The following is a 27433-nucleotide window of genomic DNA, read 5'->3' as shown; positions in this document are numbered from 1 at the left end:
CCTGATGGCAATAAATTTTTAAAAATCAGTTTTGGGGACCGAGCAGTAGCGCACCAGGTTAAGCACACATAGTATGAAGCACAAGGACCAGCACAAGGATTCCCAGTTCGAGCCCCGGGCTCCCCACCTGCAGGGGGGGGTCACTTCACAGGCGGTGAAGCAGGTCTACAGGTTTCTATCTTTTTCTCCTCCTCCTCTCTATCTCCCCTCCTCTCTCAACTTCTCTCTGTCCTATCAAAAAATAAAAATAAAAAAAAATAGCTACAGGAGCAGTGGATTCATAGTACAGGCACCAAGCCCCAGCAATCCCTGGAGGCAAAAAAACAAAACAAAAAAAAAGTTTTGCTGAGGCCTCAGGGGCCACGGAATCAATCCCTGGCACCACGATGCCAGAGCTGAGCAGTGCATGGCATTTCTCTCTCCTCTCTGTTCTCTCATAATCAATAATATTTCAAAAAATACATTTTTCTAACTGGTTAAATAAGTGGCATTACCAACACATAGATCACATGCAATCTACATGTCTAGTTTAACTAAAAGAAAACTACTCTTTTTTTTCCCAAAAAGGAAATTGTTAGGAACTGGGCAGTGGCACACCTGGCAGAGTGCATACATTACCATACACAAAGACCCAAGTTCAAGACCCCAGGCCCCACCTACAGGCATGAAACTTAAGAAGCGGTGAAGCAGTGTTGCAGGAGTCTCTCTCTCTCTCTCTCTCTCTCTCTCTCTCTCCCTCCCTCCCTCCCTCCCTCCCCCCCTCTCTCCCTCCCTCTCCCTCTCTCTCTCCTTCTGCTGCCCTCTCAATTTATCTCTGTCCTAGCAAATATTATAAAAATAAAATAAAGCAAAAAATGGAATAGGTGTGTGTGTGTGTGTGTGTGTGTGTGTGTGTGTGTGTGTTTTAATCTTCTGGGAGTGGTAGTCACACAGGAATGAAGCAAAGGTAAAAACTCTGGTGGCAAAATAAATAATAAATAATGGAATTGGTTATTTTAGCTATTTGGTGATGATATGCAATCAGTACAGGCTACCTGTTCCCCAAAATGCTAAGAAAAACTTCAAGTGTGTAGCAAAGGTGAAAGAATTTTAGAGACAGCCCATAAAACTACCACCTAAAATGCAACATTTTGTCCCAAACTTAGCTACACACCTGAAATCCACATCTCAATTCAAGGATAGACTATTTCATAAGAATAAATCATAGCGGGAGTCAGGCGGTAGCGCAGCAGTTTAAGCACACATGGCGCAAAGCACAAGGACCAGTGTAAGGATCCCGGTTCAAGCCCCCAGTTCCCCACCTGCAGGGGAGTCGCTTCACAAGCAGTGAAGCAGGTCTGCAGGTGTCTTTCTCTCCCCCTCTCTATCTTCCCCTCCTCTCTTCATTTCTCTCTGTCCTATCCAGCAACAACGACATCAATAACAACAACAATGAAACAACAAGGGCAACAAAAGGGAATAAATAAATAAATATTAAAAAAAGAAGAAGAAATCATAGCAAAAAGGCTACGAGCAGTGAGCCATGAACTGTCCTACGGCCTGGGCTCAGTTCCCCCAGTGACCATTTCCTATTTTAAAAGCCACCTTTTTGCTGTGGATATCCAGCTGTGAGTTCTGCATCAGAATAACTCCTCCTGGAAGGAGAGGCAGTGCACTGCAAAGGGCGTGCTTCATCAGGAGTGAAGTCAGAGGCACCCCAGAAAAGACAGCCTTCTCAGTTTTGGAGCTGCCGCAGGGGAGTTGGTGGTAGCAGCAGTAGCAACAGAGGTAGAGAGGTCCCAGTTCAGCACCATGTGAGTGCGGTCTGTGCCTCCCCAAGAGGCAGCTCTTCCCAGGTTGCTCAGCAAGAGCCCATACATGCCTCTGTTCAGAGCACCATGACTGCAGCCCACTGAAGGGGGCATCCCTTCTCTCTCACTCCTGTTGACAAGGGAGAGAGTTTCATAGGGAATCACCAAGGAGCACAGCAGCCACCTCAGCTCTGCTGGTGTGCAAGCAGAAAGCACGGCAGGGCAGCATCCTCGAGCCCGTGGCGGGCACCTCCTGCCAAGCTCCAGCAGCAGAGCCCAATAACCCCTTTCTAAATCAGACCTCAACAGAACAGAGGCTGAGCCCAGAGCCCACCAGTTCATAAGTGTTTCTAAGGAGGGTGCCCAGCGAGACCAGTGAGCCTGATGGAGACATTTCCCATGGCTGGCACTGCTCCAAGCGCCACAGAGAAACTGTGTGGCTCTCAGCCCTGGCCAGAAACACCAGAGAAGCTGTGACCTCAGAAGTGAATGGGCTGGTCAAGATGGTGTCCGGAGACAAGGCTCTCCTGGCCTGGGTGGTCCTGAGCTCTGCAGCCACTTGAGAGTGTCCCTGACCATGCGCTGCTGCCCACGGCCAGGCCAAGGCTGGCTAGGATGCATTGCCCTGCCCAGAGTGCCTCTATTTGTTAATGAACAGCCATGTTTAGTATAATTAACGCTAAGATCTTCAAAACTCAGTGACTGAGAATAATCACTTCTCTGTTCTCCCCTGAGCAAGCTGAAGCCCAGCCTAAAGGTTTAGAGCTGACTGGGCAAACATAAAGGCCATCAGAGCTCTGACACAGAGCAGGCTGAGGGAGTGGCCACAGCGCCCTGCACTCACTGGCGGTTAAAGTAGAGGGGGGGGGGGGGGCGCGGCCTGGGCACTCACCACCCTGTCTGCTCTGATCTCATTCCAGGGCCATCACCCTCAGCCAGTGTCCCCATCTCACACTGGCCTCTCGAGCACCCTGCATCCTATGGGCTGCCCCAGATAGCAGAAGGTACGCTGGAAAATAATCTTCAGATGATGTGGCCTGACATGATGACAGGCTGCACCTAGAAGGGACTTTTTTTTTTCTCCTTTTATTCCTAGAACTGGGGCCTCACACATGTATGATTGCACAGCTCCCAGGTGTCTTTTTCATTCAGAAAGAGATAGACAGACAGACACACAATACAGAGCTTCCCCCTTCCATGTGGTGCCAGAGTTCAATAGTAGGCCAGGCACCTGACATCTTCTCTGTCCAGTGAGCTATCTCTCCAGACCATCACTATCACCACCATCATCATCACCACTAACACTATCACCACTACCACCATCTCCATTACCAACACCACCATCACCACCTTGATCACCATTACCACAAACAACCCCACTGTCATAATGATGTCATCACCACCATCACCATCTCCAATCAACATCGCTATCACCACTCAACTAATACAATCACTACCATCTGTATCACCATCATCACAACTATCACCACCAGCACAAACCACTACCACTATTATCTCTACCACCACCATCATCATAACATCACCAGAATCAGAATCACCGGCACCATCATCACTATCATTACCACCATCAACATCACCATCGACCACCACCAACTGCCGCCATGTCACCACCACCATCATGGCATCATCATCATCTCCAACTCCACCATCACAATCTCCACCATCATCACCTGCATCATCATCCTTACTAGATGCAACATGAGACAGTGGTTAAAGGATCCTTTGAGTCAAACCCTCAGAGATGACTATAAGCCTGTCCATCATCCTGACCCCAATTTTGTGAGAAACTCTGAACCAAACTCTTGCAGGTTAGCTCTCTTTAAAAAACTGTGTGAGACCATAAATGTTTTAAAGAACTAAAAGAGTGATTCTTATATGGCATGAGGTGACTAGTCCAACCCACCGAGTCACTTTCCCTCATACCCCACTAACCACCCACACCTAGGAGGAGTCTGGGAGTATTCATGCTGGACATACACTTGCTGATTTCTGGTCCTAGTGTTTAGGAAGGGGGGATATCAGGTAGGCAGCTACTCACCTCTGTCCATTCAGCTTCTCCAGGGCCTTCACAAAGGAAGAGAAAGATGACAGCACAGAGCAGAAAAGGCCGCCTCCTCCCTGAGTGAGGAAACAATTAGAGGATACAGTGTTCTAGGAGGGTTTGAGTCTGCAGACAGGGCAATTTGCATTCTACCGTGGGAACTAAATTTAAAACCTGTCTCTGTGCTCCTTTGTCAGTAATCACAGGGAGAGATCATGGGAGATGGGAGGAAAAAGGAGTCAAGAATATGGAAATGCTGTTTTGATTTTTTGGAAAAGGGAAATGAGCATATGTAAAGACGGGAGCAGTAGCTTAGCATCCATGATGAAGTGCTGTGCCAGGTCATTAGCAGGTGGGTTGCAGGAGTCTGGGAAAGGTCAGCCTGCTCTAGAGCAGACGACAGACAGGTGCAGGACCCCAAAAGAGGGGCCTCAAGACCCCCTCCTGCACCTGACCTTGGCTGAGGTGCCTCAGTGTTTCCGAGGTGACTTAGGCATGAAAGGGATGCCTATCACAGGTTCATGTGACACATCTGAGAATGATACTCCTAATAACAGAATCAGAGTTTTAAATGAATGTGACAGCTTACAACACTGTCATTCATACATCCAACGATCTGGATCTGAGGAGTTAGTTCACAGATTTTATCTTCATCTCCCCAAGAAGACATGGAAGTCATCAGGACAGAATGCATCACAAACCTCTAACCCTCCAGCAGAATCCAGCATCAAGCAAGAGACAGAACACTAGAAGAGATGGATTCCCTGGGCTGTGTGGAGGGCAGAGAAGGTGGCACTGGACTCATGACCTCTGCCCATGAGACGCTGTTAACTGCCTGAAGCTCTCTTCCAAATGCTTCTTTCAACACCCACCCTGAGCTGCTTCTGACGCTGTGAGAAGGCTGCCCAGGGGAAGGCCTTGTAGGATGCAAAAGCCTCGGTGCTTCTGCTATTACTGCCTCAGTGTCCCCCCTCTGCACCTGGAGCACTCAGCAGGCCAGCAGGTCCTTCCCATATACATGCAGGACAAAAGGAGGTGCACATCTGACACTCTGCAGAACACACCCAGCACCCTCCTGCTGGAATCCCACTACAGATTGTGTCCTTCTTGAATCCCATCACAGAGCATGGTCCTTCTAGAGCACAGCCACAGAAAACATGGTCCTTCTAGAATCCCATCACAGAACAAGTTCCTTCTAGCATCCTATCACAGAAAACATGCTCCTTCTAGAATCCCATATCACAGAAAACACGATCCTGCTAGAATCCCAACACAGAACATGTTCCTTCTAGAATCCCGTCACAGAAAACATGGTTCTTCTAGAATCCCACCACAGAATGTCCTCCTCGAGAACCCCATGGCTGAAACCACAAACACAAAGCCTATTTACTTCTTTGGTGAAAAAATAAGATGCAAGCCACTGAATCTTAAACCGGGAATGGGACATGGCCTGTCCCTTCTCATGTCAAAATGCCACTGTCAAAGCCACAAGTGACTGTATAGTGGACACTACCTGCAGAGATCAGAGGGAGATCGGAGCAGCCTTCAACCACAGACAGCAAGCAAGAACTGAGTTGTGGGCCTCTGGTCTATGACTGAACAACACTCTGTAGAAATCATTTTCCCATAGTAATAGGGCAGCAAGCTAGCGCACCTGGACAACACACCTGCTTTGCTGTACATATGACCCAGGTTCAAGCCCAGCCTCATCCCTCTGGGAAGTTTCAGTGCTTCTAATGGAGTGTCTCCCTCTTTCTGTCTATTTGGCAGTCATCCAGGGAGGAGAAGCCTGTCCAAAGTAAGCCAGCCTGGAACCTGCTGGTCAGAGGCCATCTCGCCTTCCTCTGGGATGGTCTGCAGTGAGGACACCTGCATGTCCTGGACTAACCCCCCACAGCCTATGTCTGCGTACACTAGCTTGACACTGGGCACCTTTACATCATTTCAGGTAAGGCCTGTGCTGTGAGGACACATCACCCTGTTCAGGTAAGGCCTGTGCTGTGAGGTGGCGGCTTCTATTCTTCTAGAAGGTGTCACCTGGGAGAACTAACAGTTGCAGGCGAAGTGCAGTGTTTTGGATGCGTGCCCACATGACAGCAACAGCATTCCCATCCAAGAACTTAATCAGATTAATGATGTATTTGTTTTATAAAAATGAAGTACATTAAGACCGAGAATACCTAATTTGCATACTAAATGGTTGCTAGGAACCAAAAATACTAGTGTTTTTGTAAAACTGAGGTTACAAAATTATCTATTGTCTAGGAATTTGTTAGTAAATAGCAGTAAAATGCAAAATAATAAACAAATGTTAATCAGGAGCTTTCTGAAGTGTGACTGTGAGGCGGGAGTGGTGGTGTCCCCAAGGGTGGAAGGAAGCCTACACCCCAAGCTGGATGTGAAGTGAGAAAGAACTACTTGCTTCTGATGTCTTCTAATTGATTTAACCTCAAATTGTGATTAACATTCTACTCTAATCTTTTCATTTGGGGTGCTGGCTTAATATATGCAAACAAACAGTAAATTAGCAGTCTAGGTTTCTAACATTTTTTGTTGTTGAAAAATCTATTAGCAACCTTTATCTAAAAAGGGGAGGACAGCCTTCACAAAATAGCTGGATTTCATCAGCTCCTTAAAGGAGGAAAATTAATCTCTGGATGGCCTCTGATGGATTTTCCCTCTGCCTCTCTCAGTAACCCCTCTCTCCTACCTCCCCACCCCCAACACCTCAATAGAAAGCACAGTGACCATCTGAGGCTCTGAATGCTGGGAACCAAGAAAAGGCCAAGGCCAGGAGGTTCCAGTGTTACAATGAAGGGATTTTTTTAAAATAAGATTCTTTATTTATTTATTTTTTGGCTTATAATGTTTTATTGTTTTTGTTTTTTTTTTAATTTTTTATTTATAAAAAGGAAACATTGACTAAACCATAAGATAAGAGGGGTACAACTCCACACAATTCCCGCCACCAGAACTCTGTATCCCATCCCCTCCCCTGATAGCTTTCCTATTCTTTAACCCTCTGGGAGTATGAACCCAAGATCATTGTGGGATGCAGAAGGTGGAAGGTCTGGTTTCTGTAATTGCTTCCCTGATGAACATGGGTGTTGACAGATCAATCCATCCAATTATATTAAATATATATAATTTTTAAAATATTTATTTATTCCCTTTTTGTTGCCCTTATGGTTTTATTGTTATAGTTATTATTGTTATTGATGTTATTGTTGTTGGATAGCACAGAGAGAAATGGAGAGAGGAGGGGGAAGACAGAGAGGGGGAGAGAAAGATAAAAACCTGCAGACCTGCTTCACCACTTGTGAAGCGACTCCCCTGCAGGTGGGGAGCTGGGGGGCTTGACCGGGATCCTTATGCCAGTTCTTGCACTTTGCACCACCTGCACTTAACCCACTGTGCTACCTACCACCTGACTCCCAGGAATGTTTTAACTTAAGTGCTTGAGAAGGAACGGTGCTAAAAGGCACACTGCCCCCCTCCACCCCACCCCACCCCACCCCACCCCACATACACAAGTCCCTACACCCAGAGGTGAGTCCTTGTCCCCAGAACTGGAGCTGTGTGGCTCGTGACTCACCAGCTCAGCCTGAAGTCTCCTGACCTTGCCAGTCAGTCCTCAGTCTGGGGGACTATGGGGCAGGGAGACAGCTCAGTGGGCCCAACAATCAGTGTACTATGCCCAGGGCCCCAGGGATGGTGGAGCAGGATGGTGGTGCTGCTCCTGCCCTCTCTCTCTAAACTAAAGTGGGCACCACACATGATCATCCCCAGCCCCAAGGCACACAATGACTGAGTGCTTGCTCCAGCCATACAGCACAGGGAGGGGGCGAACCAGCCACCAGGCCAGGAGGCCACACCCCTCGTGCCACCTCAGGGACCAAAGAGGACTGCAAGGTGGCTGGCTCAGTGCCCTCTGTGCCTGACAGGGATGCTGGCTGGCTGGCAGGAAGGGCAGTGCCACCACCAGCACACTGCTCACCCGTGTCTAAGCTCAGCCTCCCTCTGCCACATAGGTGAGGCCCCAGGCTGCATGAGTAAGGTTCCAGGTTGCAGGAAGCCACAGCCCAGGCAGTGCTAGGAATGACCCCTCTACCTTAGCACTCTTCCCCAAGCCCCTTCTCCTCATCCATGCTGAGGTATATGTGCCCAACCAGTCATCACATGCCAGGGTGTGTACAGGAAAGCAGCCCACGGCAGGCACATACACGTCCCCAAGGAGCCAGGCCCACCCGTGACAGGCCAGGGCGCAGTAGTGGCTTTCCATGATGAGCTTGGGCTCAGTGTATAGGAAAGCTTCCTTCTAGCTGGTCAACATCATGGAGCAAAGCAGGAACGAGGCCTGGCAATGCTTCTCCTATGGGGTGGGTGCAGGGCTTGATGCTCTAGACACCACACAACCCTCTGCTCCAGGACAGTCTGTCCCAGGCCTGCCTGTTGGCTGGAGTCTAGGAGGACCTAACACCTCTCCCACTGGTGGGTGAATTTTCACAGAACACACTTAGGACCAGTTCAGCACCAGAGCACAGAACTCCTAGACCCAGGTTCGATCCCTAGTACAGAATGTGCAGAGCTGAGCAGTGCTCTGGCCTCTCTCTCCCTCACTTTCTTGCTCATAGAAAGAAGAGAAAAACCTTCAACTCAGTAGAGCCTTAAAGGCCACTGACTTCATCCTCCTGTCCTGACCTATCAAGTGAGTCCAGAGGCCTCACCTGCTCCGGCTCAGCCAGACCTCCCCCGGGAAGAAACGCTTGCAACAGGGCACACAAATAGACCTCAGTGCACTGACAGAATCAATTTCAAATTGTACTAAAGAGCCGGCAGTAAGTGCACCGAGTGGACTGCACATGCTATAATGTGCAAAGACCAGGGTTCAAAACCCTGGTCCCCTACTACAGGAAGAAGCTTCACAAGTGATAAAGCAATGCTGCAGATCTCTTTCTCTCTCTTTCTCTCTCTCTCTTTCTCTCTCTCTCTCTCTCTCTCTCTCTCCCCCTCTCTCCCTCTCTCTCTCTCTCCCTATTTCCTTCTCCCCTCTTGATTTCGCTATCTCTATTCAGTAAATAAATAAAAATATATTTTTCAAAAGAGACACATTCTGGGGCTGGCCGGGTGGTGGTGCACCTGGTTAAATGCACACATTATAAGGCACAAGGACTCGGGTTCAAGCCCCCAGCCCCTCCTCCTACAAGGGGAAAGTTTCACAAGTGGTGAAGTAGGGTTATAGGTATTTTTCTGTCTTTCTCTCTCTCTCTCTCTCTCTCTCTCCCTCCCTCTCAATTTCTGGCTGTCTCTATCCAATAAATAAATAAATAAATAAAGATAATAAAAAATTCAAAAAATAAAGGAGACTCTTAAAAATAATAAATTTTAAAAATCAAATTGAGCTAAGCTAAAGGAATATGTATACACTGACAGACAGCTCAGTTCTTGGACCCCACAACCCGAGGATACTGAGGGGCCAAAGATGATGTTCCTCAGGAAGCCACCGCACCTGTGTGGGGATGGCCACACGTGAACATTCAGGTGGGCCAGGAGGCTACTCCCCAGAACAGCACATGCCACCAGGCCCTGGCTTCAGGACCCATCAGTTATGACAGTATTACAGCAGTTCTGTGGATGATGAAGTGGTACTGTGGTGTCTCACCTCTCTCTCTCCCTCTCTCTCTCTCTCTCTCTCTCTCTCCTCTCTCTCCCCTCTCTCTTCCCCCACCCTCCTCTAGTATGTAAAGAAAGGAAAGGCCAGCCTGGGAAGCTGCTCGGCTGCACTGTGCAAGCCCAGTGCCACATTAAAAGAAGAGACACAAGCAGCGTGCTGTTCAGATCACCAGTCCAGAGGAAGACTTGGCCCCACCTGAAGGATCAAAGTTCCAGAAAGCCACAAAACCATTCACATTAATTAATCACCATCCTCTGCTGAGTCAAACGTGGAGAATAATCTCAAGGAGTCACCCTGTAATTACACCAGGGCTTCTTGAAAACCCATTTGCCATAATCACGGCGCCAGCTGCAGAGGGGGCTGTGCTCCCTGTGGCCCTCCTGCCAGCCCCCTGCTTCCTGAGCCAGGCTCGTGCCAGGCTGCGGGCTGACAATCAGAGTGCCTGGGCGGGCAGGTGGAGGGCTTCCAATCAGAGCCCTGTTCTGGGGAGTCGCAGGCGGGACACCAGGGGTACCCTCCTGCTGGGGACTGAAGAAAGTGCTCCAGGAGGAGGAGGGGCCAGGGGACACACACACGCTGGGGTCCCCACATACTCTGATACCACTTTCCCCTATGTGGATCAGGAGCTGTTCGGCGTTTTTGCTTTGTTTTATTTGCTTGTTTTAAAGTCTGAACTGTTTCAGAGAAAGAGAGAAGGGCAGGCCAGAGCATCACTTGGGCACATGTGATGCCAGGGCTCAAACTCAGGACTTCATGCCTGCAAGTCCACTTCCCCAGACACCAGCTGCAATTCCATCAGGTGGACTGGCCTGGCACCTGACACAGCCTGGACATCCCTCCAGAGCCATTTGGGTCGCAATGCAAAGCTAGGTTTGCGGGACCTGCAACAGCTGGGGGGCAGGGGAGCTCACTGGCAGGCAGAGTATATGGGTGCAAGCTGGGAACATCAGCAGCACTGTGCCCAGCAGCATGGGGCTGCCTGTGACTGCTCACTGCAGCAGCTCTGGCCTTCCTGGAGGCTCCTAGAACCAGTGTGAACACTCGGCCCTCCTCACCACAGAGCTTTGTGTTTTAGGGAAATAGTGAGCCTAGGGCCTTAGGACAGTGTTAATGGAAAATCAAAAACAACAAAAACCAAGCAAACAGAAAAGCCCTTGGGGCTAGCATGGAGCCTCACGGGGTTCTGCCTGAAGTGCAGCATGCGAGGGCACCCACACTTCTGCCACACGACAACCCTTCTTGTCTCCATAGGGCCGCAGGGGATGCTCCACACACAGAAAGGCGCACACTGGCAGATCCTGTGACTCGCTAAGCTGCTGGCAGGCATGGCCTTCTGCCGCATACCCCTAGCCTGAACTGCAGACCCCATTTCTGCTGTGAACATGGGCCTCTGGAGTTAGCCACGTCTGGTCTTCTAGCAGAATCTCGCCGTCACAGTGTTCTCCAGAAGGAAGATCTGGTTCTTCTTCTTCTGACACCACACCCCCATGGTGCAGGAGAGAGGCCTGGGCACCCTGAGAACAGCTAGCCAGGAGCCCAGCTTCAACACACGACCCTGCATACCCAGAGAGTGCTCGTTTCTCCCGAAGGACAGACAGGACTCAGGCTAGTGACAAGTCAGAAGGCACAGTCATGACACTGGGCTCTTACACTCTGCAGCAGAAAACAGAAAGCAGAGGCCCAGAAAGAGGGCAGCTCCCATGAGCACCAGCTCCTGCAGTATGCCTGGGGGCACAAAAGGACTCATTCATCCCTGCAGTCTAGGACTTAGAACCAGCAGGTGCCATAGCTCATCTGAGAGGGCTCCTGTTTTGGCCATGTGCCACTTAATTCCCCACGGCACTGGGGAAGCACTGATACTGTGTTGTCTCTCCTGTCCCTGAAAAAGTCGGCCCAGAGCAGTCAGTAAAGAAAGCACCAGTGGTGACTAAAGAAAAAGGAAAGAGCAGGGAATGCAAGTGGAATGCTCAGATCTTTTTTCTTTCCAAGTTTCTCCTTAGAGGCTCATATGAAGATTATTTATCCCACTTTCTCAAATTAAAATAAAAACTTGAAAGGAAAAATAATTGCTCTACCAAAAAATGTTATTTATGACAGCTTCAGGTTAAAAACACTGATGCAGGGGGAAAAAAAAATAAAAACCTCTTTCATTAAGAAGGAATAGATTAGTTGTGCTGACCCAGTTTATTTTCAGTCAATGTCACTCTTGCTTTTGGCCCCAAGAATGCCACTTGCATATTTATGAGCCAGAAAATTCCCCAATTTAAAAAAAAAAAAAAAGGGAGTTACAGACTATTTCATAGCTGGCACTGTCAAGTAATTTTCCATAATGTGCTAAACACTGGTCAGAGGACTTGCCAGAACCCCACTTATCTGCAGCCGACCTCTCGACCTCTCCACTCCTACAAACCATGACTCATCAGCTGACATCTTCATATCACCCCTAATCTCATGTAACTCATCCTGCTTAATTCCTTGCTTTCTGGATATGCTGCGTTTGCCACCCAAAGAGTTTATTTCACTGGTCATTTACTTTTAACAGTAAAGCCAAACTATTTGAAGGGAATAATCTCCCTGCAAATCCAACACTGGAGAAAAAGGCTCTTAGTTAGCCAGCATTTGGAGCCATGAATTGAAGCTTTATTGCAAAGAGTAAGCAATAAACAAAAACACCTCAGGGGCCTGGGAGGAGCAATGTAACCAATTACATTTAATTAAATCAGGGGATGGGAGCCCCAGGGCTGAGCGAGCTGAAGAACAAATTTGCATTAACACCTAGCAGCCAAAGCACTGCTCGGGCTGGGGGAAGGCGATTGTGCTTCCACTCGGCTCTGAAGGGGGGCCATTAGCTACATTCTTGGGCATTGTTTGTCCACTGATGAGAGGCCGCCTCCTCAACATTTCACTGCAGCACACGGAAAATTGCCTGCGGAAATAAACAGCCCTCAGAAAGCTCTGGAACAAACATCATTACCTGCCTTGCTGCAATTCAGTGGTAACTCTTCAGGGCTGCTACAGGAAGGAGCATGAGAGGAGTGCTTCCAGGCCCAGCCAGTGTGCCAGAGGCAACTCTTCTGTGACACGGAGACCCTAGAGACCCCAAGCCACACCCAGGCCACCTCTGACACCACTGAGCTGTGGAGAAGAGAGCTGGAAGCCCTTCTTACACTCACTGCCACTGCAATACCCCAAAAATGCACTTACATTCTGGGGGCTTCCTCCCTTAGTGACCCTCTATGACCAGAAAAACTTTATCTTAGCCTATTTATGCACACATATCACACACTACAAACTACTGACTTTCATGCAGTGCCAGGGATCGAACCCAGAGCCTCTGTGCAGGTACAATACCAGTGAGCCACTCCCAGCCAGTTTCCGCTTTATCAATATTATCAATGTTAGAGGGGAAGAGGGAGTCCCCAGTGCTGATCATGGTGCTCCCCGTGGCATCTGGAGATGTGCCCAGTGTCTCACACATATAAGTGTCAGCAAGTCTGTGCAACCTGGACCTTTCCTGTCTTTCCAGGACTACATCAGTCCCCCCCTTCCCCAACCCAGGACTAACAGAGGTCTGCGAGTCTCACATTCCGAGAAGTGCCTACCTGCAGTCACAACACCTGGCTTCAAATGATGCACAGCTGGCATTTATTTAATGTTATAAGGTGATGTGCTTTAAATAAAAGTTTAAAAAGTAAGCACAAGGGTCATGAGAGAAGAGACCAGACATGCTGGGCTGTGGAGCTGGGAGCCACCAGGCACTGTGCCACTCCAGAGGCCCTGGAAGATTCCGCACACCAGGAGGGGAGGACCACTCTTGCGGGACCACCCCATACCCACCTCCCCCCATCCACATGGTCACGGGCACTGGGACTGGCTGCCTGGATAAAACGGGTCAAGACTGGCAGGCTTCCCTGGGTGTGATCCCCAGTACTACTTGAAAAAGCAAAGTTTGCAGCAGAGTCCATGGGCACTCTGAGCCAGGCACCCGACTCCCAGCAGGTATAGGGCCAGTGCCTGTGTGGGGTGGCCATCCCCTCATACCCTGGGGCTCTGAGCGGCTGAGGCAGTAAGGGGAGTTCTGGGGACCAGTAGGACTTTGTGCCTCTGCGTTGAGACATTCAGTCCACACACAAGAATCCTGGAAGGCTTGTTCCCAAAAGAATCATCACATCTCGGGAGTCGGATGGTAGCGCAGTGCGTTAAGCACACATGGCGCAAAGTGCAAGGACCAGCGGAAGGATCCTGGTTCAAGCCCCCGGCTCCCCACCTTCAGGGGAGTCACTTCATAAATGGTGAAGCAGGTCTGCAGGTGTCTATCTTTCTCTCCCCCTCTGTCTTCCCGCCTCTCTCCATTTCTCTCTGTCCTATCCAACAATGACAACAATAATAACTACAACAATAAAACAAGGAAATAAATATTATATATGTGTGTGTGTGTGTGTGTGTGTGTGTGTGTGTGTATAAAGAATCATCACATCTCCCAAACATTCCTGTTTCCACCTCACAGGAGGTTTCGAGTCTGCTGGGTATGCCCTCGAGGTCTGTAGCACCTGCCCTGGGCACCCTGTGACTTTGTAGGCAGCATCCTTACGCTAGAGCACCACTGCTTCCTCCTCCCACTGGCATCAGCACCCACCCAGGCACTTGGAGTGGCTGCCTAGATTAAAACAGGTCAGGGCAGGCAGGCTTCCCTGGGTGTGATCCCCAGTACTTGCAAAAGCAGTAGAAGCCCCACTGTAGAAGCCCCTCCCTGTAAGAGCCAGAGGGCACCAAGGAGCCAGGTCAAACCCAGCATGGCTAGTCCCCTCCCCTCCCCCACCTAGACACACACACACACACACACACACACACACACCACACCTGAACCCACTCCCCCATCACTGGACATTCAATGTTCTTAATTGCCTGCCAGGCAATCATTCTCAACAGTAGAGACAGATGCCCCAAAATTCCAGAATCATTACAGCCAAGCAACTACTCCACTGGAAAAATTCTCTTACCAATTATATTGCTGCCTTTACCTAATGCTATTTTATGCAAACAATAATATAGATATTTAATTTCTTTCTTGGAGGATTAATGGTTTACAGTCAACAGTAAAATGCAATAGTTTGTACATGTGTACACTTCTCAGTTTTCCACATTTCCACTCGACCCCCACTAGGTCCTCCTCTGTATTTTTTTTTTTTCTAATTTAAAGCTATGTCTTAGAATTGGTGTGGTTTTCAATCATTCTCATAAAGCAAATTGCTTGTAAAGTGATTATCATGGTCTTTTTTTTTTCTAAGTCATGGACAAAGCTATTAAGTTTTTCGCTTAATGGATTTATCCTAGATAAAACCAGAGGGAGAATTATACCAGTTTCTCTGATAGTTTCCATTTTATAAGCAGGGTTTTGATTTAGCAGCTCTTTTGCCTTTTGAAAAATGTCATGTCATTTACTCATTGTATGTTACAAAAAAAAAAAAAAGAATAATTGAAGGGTCAACCTTTTAAATCTGAAGGTTTTCTTGTAGTTATATCAATGAACAAATGAACCATAGGCTTTTCTGTGATCAAAATAGTTCATATCAAATGTCATTGTTTTTTGATTGCTCTATTAACTATCAAAGGGCCTATAATGACCTATAATGACCTTAACTTTATGATAATTTGCTATACACTGTTCCATTCTTTCAGGCCTAAGATTCTTCCTCTCACAATGTAAGTAAATCATCTCCATCAAAATGGGTGTTCTAACAATAGTTAATAGATACCAGATAGGCAAGTTATTTGTCTCAGACCTGAAATATTGCTGCCTTTGGGTAAGATCAAGTCATATTCAGTTAAAAACCTGGCTATTGTTGCTAGCTGAATAGCTTTCTTTTACTTTTTAATTACTCTTTATTTTTACAATTCACATAAAAGAAGTCATGCTAAAAATACAAGTATCATTTTCTTTATCAAATTTTGGGTTGAATCTTGTTTTAGGAAGTTAGGCACATGGGCCTCCATGATCACCGTGTGAGGAGAACAGAGGAGGGACAAACGAAGACAGGACAACTCGAAGCAGAATCTGTGGCAAAGGCCAAGAATGATGAGGATCTGCACAAATGGAGGAAGTATACTTCATGCAAATTACCTTCTGATGCTCATTTAAAAAAAAAAAAGCTCAACAATTTGTTTGGCTTCGTATGTTAACTCTCTTTTCAATCACCAGGTTCCAGATGCCACCAGGATGCCGGCCAGGCTTCCCTGGATTGAAGACCCCACCAATATGTCCTGGAGCTCAGCTTCCCCAGAGACACACCTTACTAGGGAAAGAGAGAGGCAGACTGGGAGTATGGACCGACCAGTCAACGCCCATGTTCAGCGTGAGTACCCATTCATTGGGGAAACTGACGATCCTTCCTAGCCGACTGAATCCACATGGATCCCAGTCACTTTCAAAGCCAGCAACGGAGCAGCTCCTGACAGCTTTCAACCTGACGCTGTTGACTGGCTACGGAAGAAGGGCAAACGCTAGAAGAAGAAGAAGCGGGGAAGCAATTACAGAAGCCAGACCTTCTACCTTCTGCAACCCTCAACGACCCTGGGTCCATGCTCCCAGAGGGCTGGAGAATGGGAAAGCTATCATGGCAGGGGGTGGGTTAAGGAGATTGGGTGGTGGGAATTGTGTGGAGTTGTACCCCTCCTACCTTATGGTTTTGTTCGTTAATCCTTTCTTAAATAAAAAAATGAAAAAAAAAATAGGCACAAGAAAAAAAAATGAAAAAAAAAAAAAAAGGATTAGGGGCCAGATGGTGGCACACCTGGTTAAAAGCACACTTTACAGTGTACAAGGACACAGGTTCAAGCCCTGTGTCCCCACCTGCAGGAGGAAAGCTTCACAAGTGAAGTGGGGCTGTAGGTGTCTATCTCTCTCCCTCTCTATCTCCTCTTCCCTTCTCAATTTCTGTCTCTATCCAATAATAAATAAATAAAAATGTTTTTAAATATTTATTTATTTATTCCCTTTTTGTTGCCCTTGTTGTCTTATTGTTGTACTTATTATTGTTGTTGTTGTTGATCTCATCATTGTTGAATAGGACAGAGAGAAATGGAGAGAGATGGGGAAGACAGAAAGAGGGAGAGAAAGATAGACACCTGCAGACCTGCTTCACCACCTGTGAAGCAACTCCCCTGCAGGTGGGGAGCCGGGGGCTCGAACCGGGATCCTTACACTAGTCCTTGTGCTTTGCGCCGCTTGCGCTTAACCTGCTGCACTATCGCCTGACTCCCCAAAATATTTTTTAAAAAGGATTTATTTCTAGAAAAGCCCAGGAAAGACTAAAATGAAAAAACACTGTTAAAGTAATGGTAGACCAAGACCCCAAGGAATGTGACTGTTCACAGAAGTTTTCTGCACAGTATCCTCAGGACAGAAGCAAACCTAATGAATAATGATCGCCAGCTAGGTGACAGCCAGAGCACAGACAGATAGGCATATAGGTAGCAAGCCACATGATAAATGGGGTGTTGAGGGGGGCGGGGCAGACAGACAGATGGATAATCATTTTGTTACATTAAAAACTTGAACCACAAGTGTCCTTATTTCGAGAATGCTATATCACTGCTACAAATATTATTCATAGGGAACTGGGTGGTGGCGCACCTGGTTGAGCGCACATGTTACAGCGCTCAAGGACCCGGGTTTGAGCCCCCGGTCCCCACCTGCAAAAGGAAAGCTTTGCAAGTGGTGAAGCGGGGCTGGAGGTGTCTCTCTTTCTCTCTCACTCTCTATCTCCCCTACCCTCTCGATTTCTGGCTGTCTCTATCCGATAAATAAAGATAATTTTTAAAATTAAAAAAAAAAAAAAAAGAAAGCTGCAGTGCCCGGCTGCCTGCAGTGATGACAATAGAAATATATGTGTATATATATTATTCATACTTCCCTCCCCCCTGAAATATGTGCTGAGATGTGCAATTCACTGTGTCCGCATCTAGGTCTCAGGCTCTGACATGCAAATCTGTCTACACTGGCATGCAGTCTACATGGCATTCACTGGCTGAAGGATGGTCTCTAGGGAGTCTGTGCTGCTCTTAGATTGTGTTCTGATTCTGAGTACTGTTAGAGTTCATTGCTGTTGAGCTCTTAATACTCATCAGAGGGACACTTCCACAATGACAGCACTGTTCTAAAACTCTACATCACCCACTGATTATAAACAGTAAACCCCTAAGGACAGTTCTGGCCCCACTCTGCCCTAGGTCCTCAGGGGACTCATTCATACCAGCCTCCCTTCACCTCCTCTTCTCACTACAGACTCAGCCTCACTTGGCCTTCTCATTGCTCACATTCACCTCCTTTTCTCTGATGACTTCACACTCACTTCCCCTTCTCATTGCTAACTCACACTCATCTCCTCTCTGCAGGTGATAGAGAAAGGAAGAGAAGGCTGTGCACCAGAAGACACCGGGCTGCACTTTCAACCACGAATGGGCTCTGTTGCTATACTGAGCTGCTTTCAGGGTCCAGGACCATAGGTTTTGGTGGTTCTGTCACTCCTAGAGGCATCACTATTGACTGTATTTTCCCCAGGAAGGAGGAATCACATCCGGGAGTCGTGTGGTAGCGCAGCAGGCTAAGCACACGGACCAGTTGGAGCCCCCCAACTGCATGGGGGTCGCTTCACAGGCAATGAAGCAGGTCTGCAGGTGTGTATCTTTTTTTCCCCCTCTCTGTCTCCCCCTCCTCTCCTTTCTCTGCATTTCTCTCTATTGTATCCAACAACGAAGACATCAACAATAATAACAACTACAACAACAATAAAAAACAACAAAGGCAACAAAAAATATTTAAAAATTTAAAATATATGTTTTTTTTAAAAAAGTGATCACATCCATAACTCAGGTCAGATCGCAGTGGGGGTGGGGGCTGGAAGTGTGGACTGTGGGGGTTATGCACAGGGTCAGACCCACTGCCCGGCTCCTCCCCCCCATCCATACATATTCCAACTGTCCCACCCAGTGGGGTCAGCCAGCATCATTTCCATGGCTTTGCAACCAAAATCAGCACAGGGCTGGAGGTGGAGAAGGCACAGGAGGACGGCCTCTGACCCATGCTCGTTACCCCACCCTCCCTGCTCTAAAATTGAGACTCGCTCACCTGACTTGCATCTTCTCTGCTTTAATTTAGGAAGGAAAAGAAAATGCTTTCAAAACAATGAAAGAGGTATTTCACCTGAGTAATTGTGAAGCCTAAGAGCCTGGTGTGAATATTAAACCAGCAAATTAATCACAAAAGCATGCTAACTGCTCATTCTTCTCTGCAGCCTGGGCCTGAGCTGGGACTATTTCTACTCTGCAGTGTCACTATGATAGCTGTAGCACCTTTTAAGTTTTCTCAGTAGCACATTACTGAGAACATTTGAAGATGTGTTTATTTATTAAAGGACAATTGCATTTCTACAATCCTAAAACAACATCCTTCACAGAAAGAGCATCGTTATTTTCTGCTTCAATTCCCACAGCTATTTTTTTTAGTCTTTGAAAGAAAAGTTCATGACATTTTTCATCAAACATATAAATATACTCACATGCAAAAGATAAAGCCAAGCCCTACATACATCACTACAGAAATAAACTTAAAATGGACTAAAGACTTAAGCACAAGGCTTAAAACTATAGCTCCGAGGAGAAACAGGAAAAAGCTCTTTGGATGGGTGTGGTCAAAATTCTGGATCTGATATCAAAAGCACAATCAACAAACTCAAAAATAAATACGTGGGACTGAATCAAACCACACACATACACACACACACAGCGGAAAGGACTAATAATGAAGGAGGAGTGGGGAGGGGCATTTGCAAACCACACATGTCATGAGGGAAGTGCTGGGCTCCAACAAGGACCTCCAACAACACACAGCAGAAACACAAACAGTCCAATCCAAAATGGGCAAAGATCTTAAACAGACATTTTCCAAAAGACGATGTTCAGATGGGCGCATGCCCAGCACCATGAGCCACCAGGGCGCCTAACCCAGAACCACACCCCCTCACATCTGCAAGAGGTAAGGGCTAAGGAGACTGAGGCAAGAGAGGAGCCGGCCTGCACCCATGGGAGCAGGAGAATAATGCAGCTGCTATGGAATGACCAGCTGTGTGGCTAACTTTCATATGTCTGCAAATTGCTCTGAGAATAATCTTGGGAGTCGGGTGGTAGTGCAGTGGGTTAAGGGCAGGTGGGGCAAAGCACAAGGACGGGTGTAAGGGTCCCGGTTCGAGACCCTGGCTCCCCACCTGCAGGGGAGTCGCTTCACAGGCGGTGAAGCAGGTCTGCAGGTGTCTTTCTCTCCCCCCCTGTCTTCCCCTCCTCTCTCCATTTCTCTCTGTCCTATCCAACAATGATGACATCAATAACAACAATAATAATTACAACAATAAAACAAGGACAACAAAAGGGAATAAAGAAATAAATATTTTAAAAAGAGAGAATAATCTTAAATAAATATTTTTTAAAAAGAGAGAATAATCTTAATGTTCTCCCAGATGGGAAGCAATTTTCTAGCTATGGGAGGTATTGTGATCAAGTATTCAGTTGACAACACAGACCCATGTCAAATCATTCTGCTGGACACCTTCAACTTACTCTTTTATGTCCATTATGCCTCCTTAAAACTGGGAAAAACATAAATCAAAAGCATTTGAGGGTGGAAACTTTTCTTTACATAGCCAAAAACTTAGTTTTGGGATTTTTGTTGTTTTTGTTTCTGTTTTGTTTTGGCCACAAGGGTTATCACTAGAGCTTGGTGCCTGCCTGTGCAACAAATCCACTGCTCCTGATGGACTTTTTTTTTTTTTAATTTATTTGCTAAGGCAGAAAGAAGTTGGGGGCAGGGGTAGGAGATAAAGAGAGACACCTGCAGACCTGCAGACCTGCAGACCTGCTTTTGCTCGAACCCAGCAAAAATCTTAAAATTTTTAAACAAGGAAAAGGTAGTTTTAAATTTTTCATGAAAAGTGCTTAAAAGGAATTCATAAACAGAAGAGCGTTCTGCACTGCTGAGAGGGGTCCTTAGCTGACTCTTATGCTTGTGACGGCTTTATCCACCTGATGTTCAGCACTGCTCTGACCCCACCTCTCAGTGGGAAGTGCGTGCTCCAATCCAGGCTCCTCCCCGCAGGCAGGGAGCTGTGAGCTGAGGCAGCTCCAACCTGCAAGCACTTTGTGAGTGGGGATTTAGCACCCCTTTGTGACCCTCTCCACCACTGAGATGGATAATAGCGAAAGGCTCTGGAAGTGATTAACAAAGATAATGAGGTGACAGCTAATCCCTGAGACAATTTAAAAAGAAAGAAAGAAAAAAAAACTACCCAAGGGGGAAACAAGATAAGCTGGACCAGCAGCAGAATAAAGGGAGGAGCAGTCTCTCTCTAGAAGGAGGGCTGGGAGCCCTCCATCCAAATGCTATCTGTGAAGACACAAGGCAGCCTCTGAGCTCCAGACTCTCCCCTACCCACAGGCAACACACCCCATGGCCCAAGCTTTGGAAGAATCTTTCTTGCTTCTGGAAGACCCAAGGTATCAACTGGGTCCTAAAGCCGAAGGAGGAAGAAAGATCCTGAGAGCACATCACAGATTCACTAGCAAGCGGCCTGAGACTGCCGAGCTGGTACAGATATGTGCAAATGCCACACAGCAGAACAAGTCGCCTTCTTATCACATCTGCTGGAACATGAGCCTTGAGAAGTTCTGTAAGTCCAAGTCAGAGACTTAAACTCCAACTTTTCATTACAAAATCAAGTCAGACTTGATCAATGAATAGATCTCTATAGGTAATGACCAAAATCAATGATGCAACTCCCCCTCTTAAATGTTTGCCTACACCCTCCATGAGTGTCTCTCAGATGACAAAATACTCTGAATATTAAGGGGGGGTGGAGAGATAGCTCACCAGTTAGGGAGAGTGCGCTGCTATGTGTGTGGCCCAGATTTGCACCCTGGTACAACATGGCAGAACCACAGTGGCACCAGGAAAAGCCCCAGTGCTGTGATATCTCTCCCTCTCTCTCTGAAAAAAAGTCAGCCGAGTGTGGTGCTATCCTGGCTATGGGCGCAGGCATTCTCTCTCTCTCTCTGCAGAAGGCTGAGTTCACAGGCACTAAGTCCCAGTGATGGGCCCTCCTGCTAATAAAGCCTCAGAAAGAACTGATCTCATACTAGGAGACTTTGTGGGAGGCCTCTATGCAACAGGACCCCAGCTGAGGCTCCTGTACCCAAGCGGAGGCTCCTGCACCCCCAGTGATGCTCCTGCACCCCAACTGAAGTCTTGCACCCCAGCTGAGACAGATGAGCAATAAGCCAGCTTCTGTCAGTAGCTGAGAGGAATTTGAAGGAGACAGACCCCTGGAGCACTCAGTTCACAGACCCGGCTTGTTCATCTTCTACTAATGTGTTCCATAGGGAAGTATCAGACTGTGGACACCCCGCTTTTTATGACACCCCACTTCTGTGCACCACATCAGTTCTGCAAAGTCCTGTGGACAAATGTCAAATGCCGCCTCTCCAAAACAATGTCAGTGTTCATGTCCCTGCCCATGTGGGGGCTAAGACATAGGCTGAGTAACTCGACTTCCTACCAGAATTGGATCCTGGGTTCCACCCTGCTGTGACACAGGGCCCAGGTCACTGTGGAGGCCTCACTTGGGTGACCTGCACACCAGCCCCAGGCCTGGCATGTTGCCCCCCACCCCCACCCATCCACACCAGGAGTGGGGCCAGCCCCCAGCGCCTCTGGCAGGCACATTGAGGCCACACTCTTAGGCACTTTGAAGCCAGCCCTCTTCCTTCCTTCCTCTCTCCCTCCTGCCTCCTCCCTCTAGCACATACTAGAGGCACCTTCCTGAATTCCAGATCCCAGAGCTCAAGTTCTGGCTAAAAGAGGAAGGCGCCCATAGCTCATACCCTCACTGCCACCCTCTGCTGAACCGTGGCTTCGCCCCAGAGCTGGCATTGGACTTGGGGACATGGCCAGTGTAGCTGCTTGCTGGCCAAGGAAGGTGCCACACAGCCCCTCAGGGTCCAAGAGTGTCCAAGCTTATCCTGGAACTCAGCCCCTCCTCAGTTACCTCCAGACCCCTGTCCTTTGAAGGAAGGGGACCAGGAGATAGGAAAGAGGCTACAGAGCAGAGATGTGTATGAGTGTGGGTAAGGGTGTGGGTGTGGGTGTGTAGTAGGGGGAAAGCTTTGTTCTGCCAAGTGCTATTCAGACATTTGCAGTATCAGTCATGAGCCAGACAAAATTATCAGCTTAAAAATAAGCACTTAGTGGCTATAAAAAAAAAAAAAAAAGATGCAGTTGGCTTGGCAGGGCCAGACAGAATGATTAGGCCCATGGGTTGGACGTCCCTCAGGCCTGCTCTAAAGACCAGGAGTGAGTAGTGAAAGGTCTGCTTAGGGGTCCAGAAAGATGGAGGTCTGCAGATGGACTGACTGTAGCCTGTGGGAGGAAGATGACTCCTGTCCTACACATCAGACCACAGTAATGGGGGGGAGGGCAAAGGGGCATACCCATATATGTTAAGTAGTTAACTACCTGATAATTTGTTAAAACAGCAACAGAAAATTAATACAAAGCATATCCCTTGCAACACTGTTCAAAATACCAAAAAGTCAAGGAAAATCTGCCCTGGTTAGGGCATCTGATGCCCAAGGGAACTACACAACAATTCCTGAAAAGACCACAAGTGTGAGCAGGGCTGGTGAGGTGCTTAATGTTTACTGCTACATTAGAGAGAAAACTGAGCTCAAATAATATATACATGTATATATGCAGCATGATTTAAATGTATGTTTTTGAAATTATGTTTATGTATGCATTTTCCAGAAAGAAATCCACTAAACACTCACAATGCTAGCCCTCCAGGACAGAATTTCAAGGGTACTTTCACCTTTTTATATTGCTGACATGTTTTCAATGAGAACATATTATTTGGAGAAGCAATAAATATATTTCCATTTTTAAACAGGTAACTGAATGCAATCAATCTCACCCATATGTTAATATTTCTATAATCTTTCTGGAATTTGAATATAAATCACTGACTATACCATTTCTAAATCTTACCCAGATGTGGTAATACCTTCAATCTGACGCCAGGGAGTGGATACTCTCTCTGAACACATCAGGCCATTTAAAGAAAGCTTGTGTTCAATCAAAAAATGCAGTAGTGATGTGTTTTCATAATAAGTTGCTAGCAAGTCACAATAATGAAATGATCTTTTTTCCCCTTTTTTTTAATTTCTTTATTGGGGAATTAATGTTTTACATTCGACAGTAAATACAATAGTTTGTACATGCATAACATTTCTCAGTTTTCCATATAACAATATAATCCCCACTAGGTCCTCTGTGAAATGATCTTTAAAACTAAATAAGATCACGAGAATATTAGCAAAATGAGTCCGTTGAAGTTGAAGAGCGGGGACAGCTGCCGCACCACGCACAGCACGTGCCAAACTGAGAATGAGGCCAGACGCCACAATTGGGGGTTTTCCATAAGCCTCGAGGTAATGACAGGTGGCCCTCAGATCCACTCCAACTTCAGACACAGATGTTTAGACACAGGTGGTTAGAGTGCAGAGGGCAGCCCTCTAACTCACAGGGACACATCACGGGAATGAGGCTCCTCCGACACCTGCCTCATCGAGGGTTTAAAGAGGCTGAGTGGCAGGCGGTGACCGGTGGTGGAGCCCAGGAGTTGTGAGTATGTGGCCCTGGGTCTCATCGATGGCATCACATGTGTGTATGTGGAGGTCTGGCCTCCACATAAATAAACAAAGAAAGCAAAAGTCATATACCATGTGCAAGGACCCAGGTTAGAGCCCTCACTCCCCACCTGCAGGGGAAAGCTTCATAAGCAGTGAAGTAGGTCTGCGAATGTCTTTCTGTCTCTTTCCCTCTCTCCCCCTCCCTTTTCAATGTCTCTCTGTCCTATCAAATAAGGGGGGGAGCAGTGGGTTCATCCTGTGGGCAGCAAGCCTCAGCGGTAACCCTGGTGGCAAATGAAATGAAGAAAGAGAAAGAGGGGAAGAGAGAGAGAAAGGGAGGGAGGGAGGGAGGGAGGAGAGGAGGGAGAGGGGGAAGAAGGGAGGAAGGTAGGCAGGCAGGCAGGCAGACAAGCCGCAGCCCATGGGTGGCCCCATTTCCAGACTCATAAACTGCTGTAACAGCAGCCCGGGGCTGGTGCAGTGGCTATAGCACGGGACCTACAAGCATAAGGTCCTGAGCTCAGTTCCCAGCACTGCATATACAAGAGAGGTGCTCTGGTTCCCTCTCTCCTCCCTATCACTGATAGATAAATAAAACTTTAATAAAACACACACAGTAACTGCCGCAATGTGGTCTTGGCATCAGAGTGTGATCAGTGAGGCAGAGTGGAGGCTCTGGAAGCAGAACTGTGGTATGGAGTCGCTGACTATACAAAGCTGTAGCAGGGGTTGGGGAGGGGCAGTGGATGCAAGTGGTGGTGAACCGGGTTGAGTGCACACATCACCATGCACAAGGACCCAGGTTCAAGCCTCCAGTTCCCACCTGCGGGGATGAAGTTTCATGAGTTCTGCAGGTGTCTATCCTTCTGTCTCTTTCTCCTCCTCTCCCTTTCTCTCTCATTCTCTAGTTCAAAAAAAAAAAAAAAAGTGAAGTAGTATAGGCACTGAGCCCCAGCAATAATGCTCATGCAAAATAAATAAATAAATAAATAAAACCCTGCAGCAGTAAGTTTACTGAGAGTGGGAAGAGCCAGAACACCTGGCTGTCCACTATCCAAACAGAAAACAAGAGTTGATCACAGCCTTGTGCCACATGTAAATGGTCACTCAAATGAACCCAAATGTTAGAAAGCAAAGCAAAATCATAAGCCTTCTAGAAAATGGGAGAATGTTCTCATGAATTTAGTGGTGGCCAGCACTTTTTTTAGGACACAAAGCAAGCAAACCATAAGAAAACAAGTTAATGAACTTCTGTATGAAAATTAAAAACGTCTACTCTTAGGAAGAAAACTAAGATAAAAACAAGAAAAAATAGGGAGCTGGGTGGTGGCGCACTGGGTTAAGCACATATAGTACAGAGCATAAGGACCTGCACAAGGATCCCAGTTCAAGCCCCCGGCTCCCCACCTGCACGGGGGTCACTTCACAAGCGGTGAAGCAGGTCTGCAGGTGTCTTTCTCCCTCTTTTTTTTCCCCTCATCCCTCAATTTCTCTCAGTCCTATCAAAAAAAAAAAAAATGAAAAACTGGCCGCAGGAGCAGTAGATTCATAGTACAGGCACCTAGCCCCAGTGATAACCATGGAGGAAAAGAAAAGAACAAATAAGTGAAAAAAATGATAAAAATAAGAAAGTAGAAAAGATTAACCACCAATTGGGAGGAAGATCTCTCAATACAAATACAACTCGTATCCAGAATATGTAGTGACCCTACAACTCATTATCAGGAAGACCTGCACCCCCAGTATACATAAGTGGGCCAGAGAGGGGCACACACACAGGGATGGGGACACAACATGTGAGAGCACACACATCACACAGCTGTTGGGTCCCAGCTCACAGCTAAACATGCACCTGTATACCCACAACTTCACGTCTGTCTGTGTACACACAACACACATTTTCACAGAAGCTTTGTGCAAATATCCAGCAACAGATGACTGGACTGTGAATATATGCACACTTGAAGACATAAACAACAAAAATAAATAGACTTAAACAGCAAAAAATAGACATATGCATAATACAGATAAATCTCAAAGCATTATGCTGAATAAAAAGAGCTGGAGAAAAGCAGAGGTCTTTTTTTTCTCTCTCTCTCTTTTCCCAGACCACTGCTCAACTCTGGCTTATGGTGGTGCTGGGGGATTGAGCCTGGGACTTGATGGAGCCTCAGGCATGAGAGACTGTTGGCATAACCATTGTGCTATCTAGCCCTGCCCCAGAGGTCTGTTTTATGGCAGGCTGCAGAGCAATCCAGCTGATGGTGACAGAGAGCCTGGGGAGTGGGGGCTGACAGGACAAGGTTGCAGAAGTCTTCTGGGTGAGGGGCACAGCATATATCTGGATTGTGATAGTGTTTGAAGGAGTGGATACAGCTCTGAAGTCTCATTAAAATGTGCATCAAAGGAAATACATTGTATTTCTGTAAATTTTATCTCAAAGCTGCTCTTTCAAAAACATTTAAAAAAGAGCAAACTTAAGTCTTACATAGCTCTCTTGAACATTTTTAATGATCTATAATTGAATTGCTCTGCCACGATGCTAAATTGTCTCTTTCCTAGGCCACTCAAAAGATATCTATTAACATTTAATTGTGCAGATATCCAATTATTACTTTTTTCTTTAAATATTAAGTGCACTAAGCTCAACAATACTTCACAAATTGATATTATTTAGTATAGCATTTAGTTAACTGAAACAATCAGTTTCTTAAAAGGATTTTGAATAACATTAGTCCCATTCAGACATGAGGAGAATCGAACCCACAACCATTCACGAGATGATTGTGTGCAGCTTATCCAACATTAGTACCAATTTCCATTTGAAAACAATATTTGAATTTAAAACATGACACGGTATTATGAATCACAGCGTGATTCAGTGTGTAGGGGTTGGAAATGAAGCACTGACTCTACGTATAAAGACATGCAAAATACTCTGGGAAGGAATACTGTGATTTCTCACACACCTCCCACCCAGGGATTTCAATTTCTATTCTCTGGCAACCACTTGAAGAACTGTGGAATCATTGTTTTCACAAAATTGAAGACTTTAAACGTATAATTCTTTCTCTAAACCGTGATTTCATTATGCATTTCACACATGTATACACACACACACACACACACACACACACACACACGCACGCACGCACCCAATTGCTCTCTGTTTAC

General features: G+C 46.9%; 1 protein-coding gene across 3 annotated transcripts in view; it reads right to left on the bottom strand.

The window, feature by feature from the left end:
• Positions 1–27433, bottom strand: part of CAMKMT (calmodulin-lysine N-methyltransferase) — a 192316-nt gene that overhangs the window by 126528 nt on the left and 38355 nt on the right. The window contains exon 4 of one of the 3 annotated variants that reach the window (XM_060186972.1): positions 3850–3929. The exons of the other annotated variants lie outside the window; for them this stretch is intronic. Within the exon in view, the coding sequence (XP_060042955.1) occupies positions 3850–3929 (80 nt within the window). The remainder of the gene's footprint in view (positions 1–3849; positions 3930–27433) is intronic. 3 annotated transcript variants of the gene reach the window in all.

The sequence above is a fragment of the Erinaceus europaeus genome, chromosome 3, assembly GCF_950295315.1.
Source record: "Erinaceus europaeus chromosome 3, mEriEur2.1, whole genome shotgun sequence".
In the NCBI taxonomy this organism is placed as follows: Eukaryota; Metazoa; Chordata; class Mammalia; order Eulipotyphla; family Erinaceidae; genus Erinaceus; species Erinaceus europaeus.
This window is presented reverse-complemented; position numbering and strand designations above follow the sequence as displayed.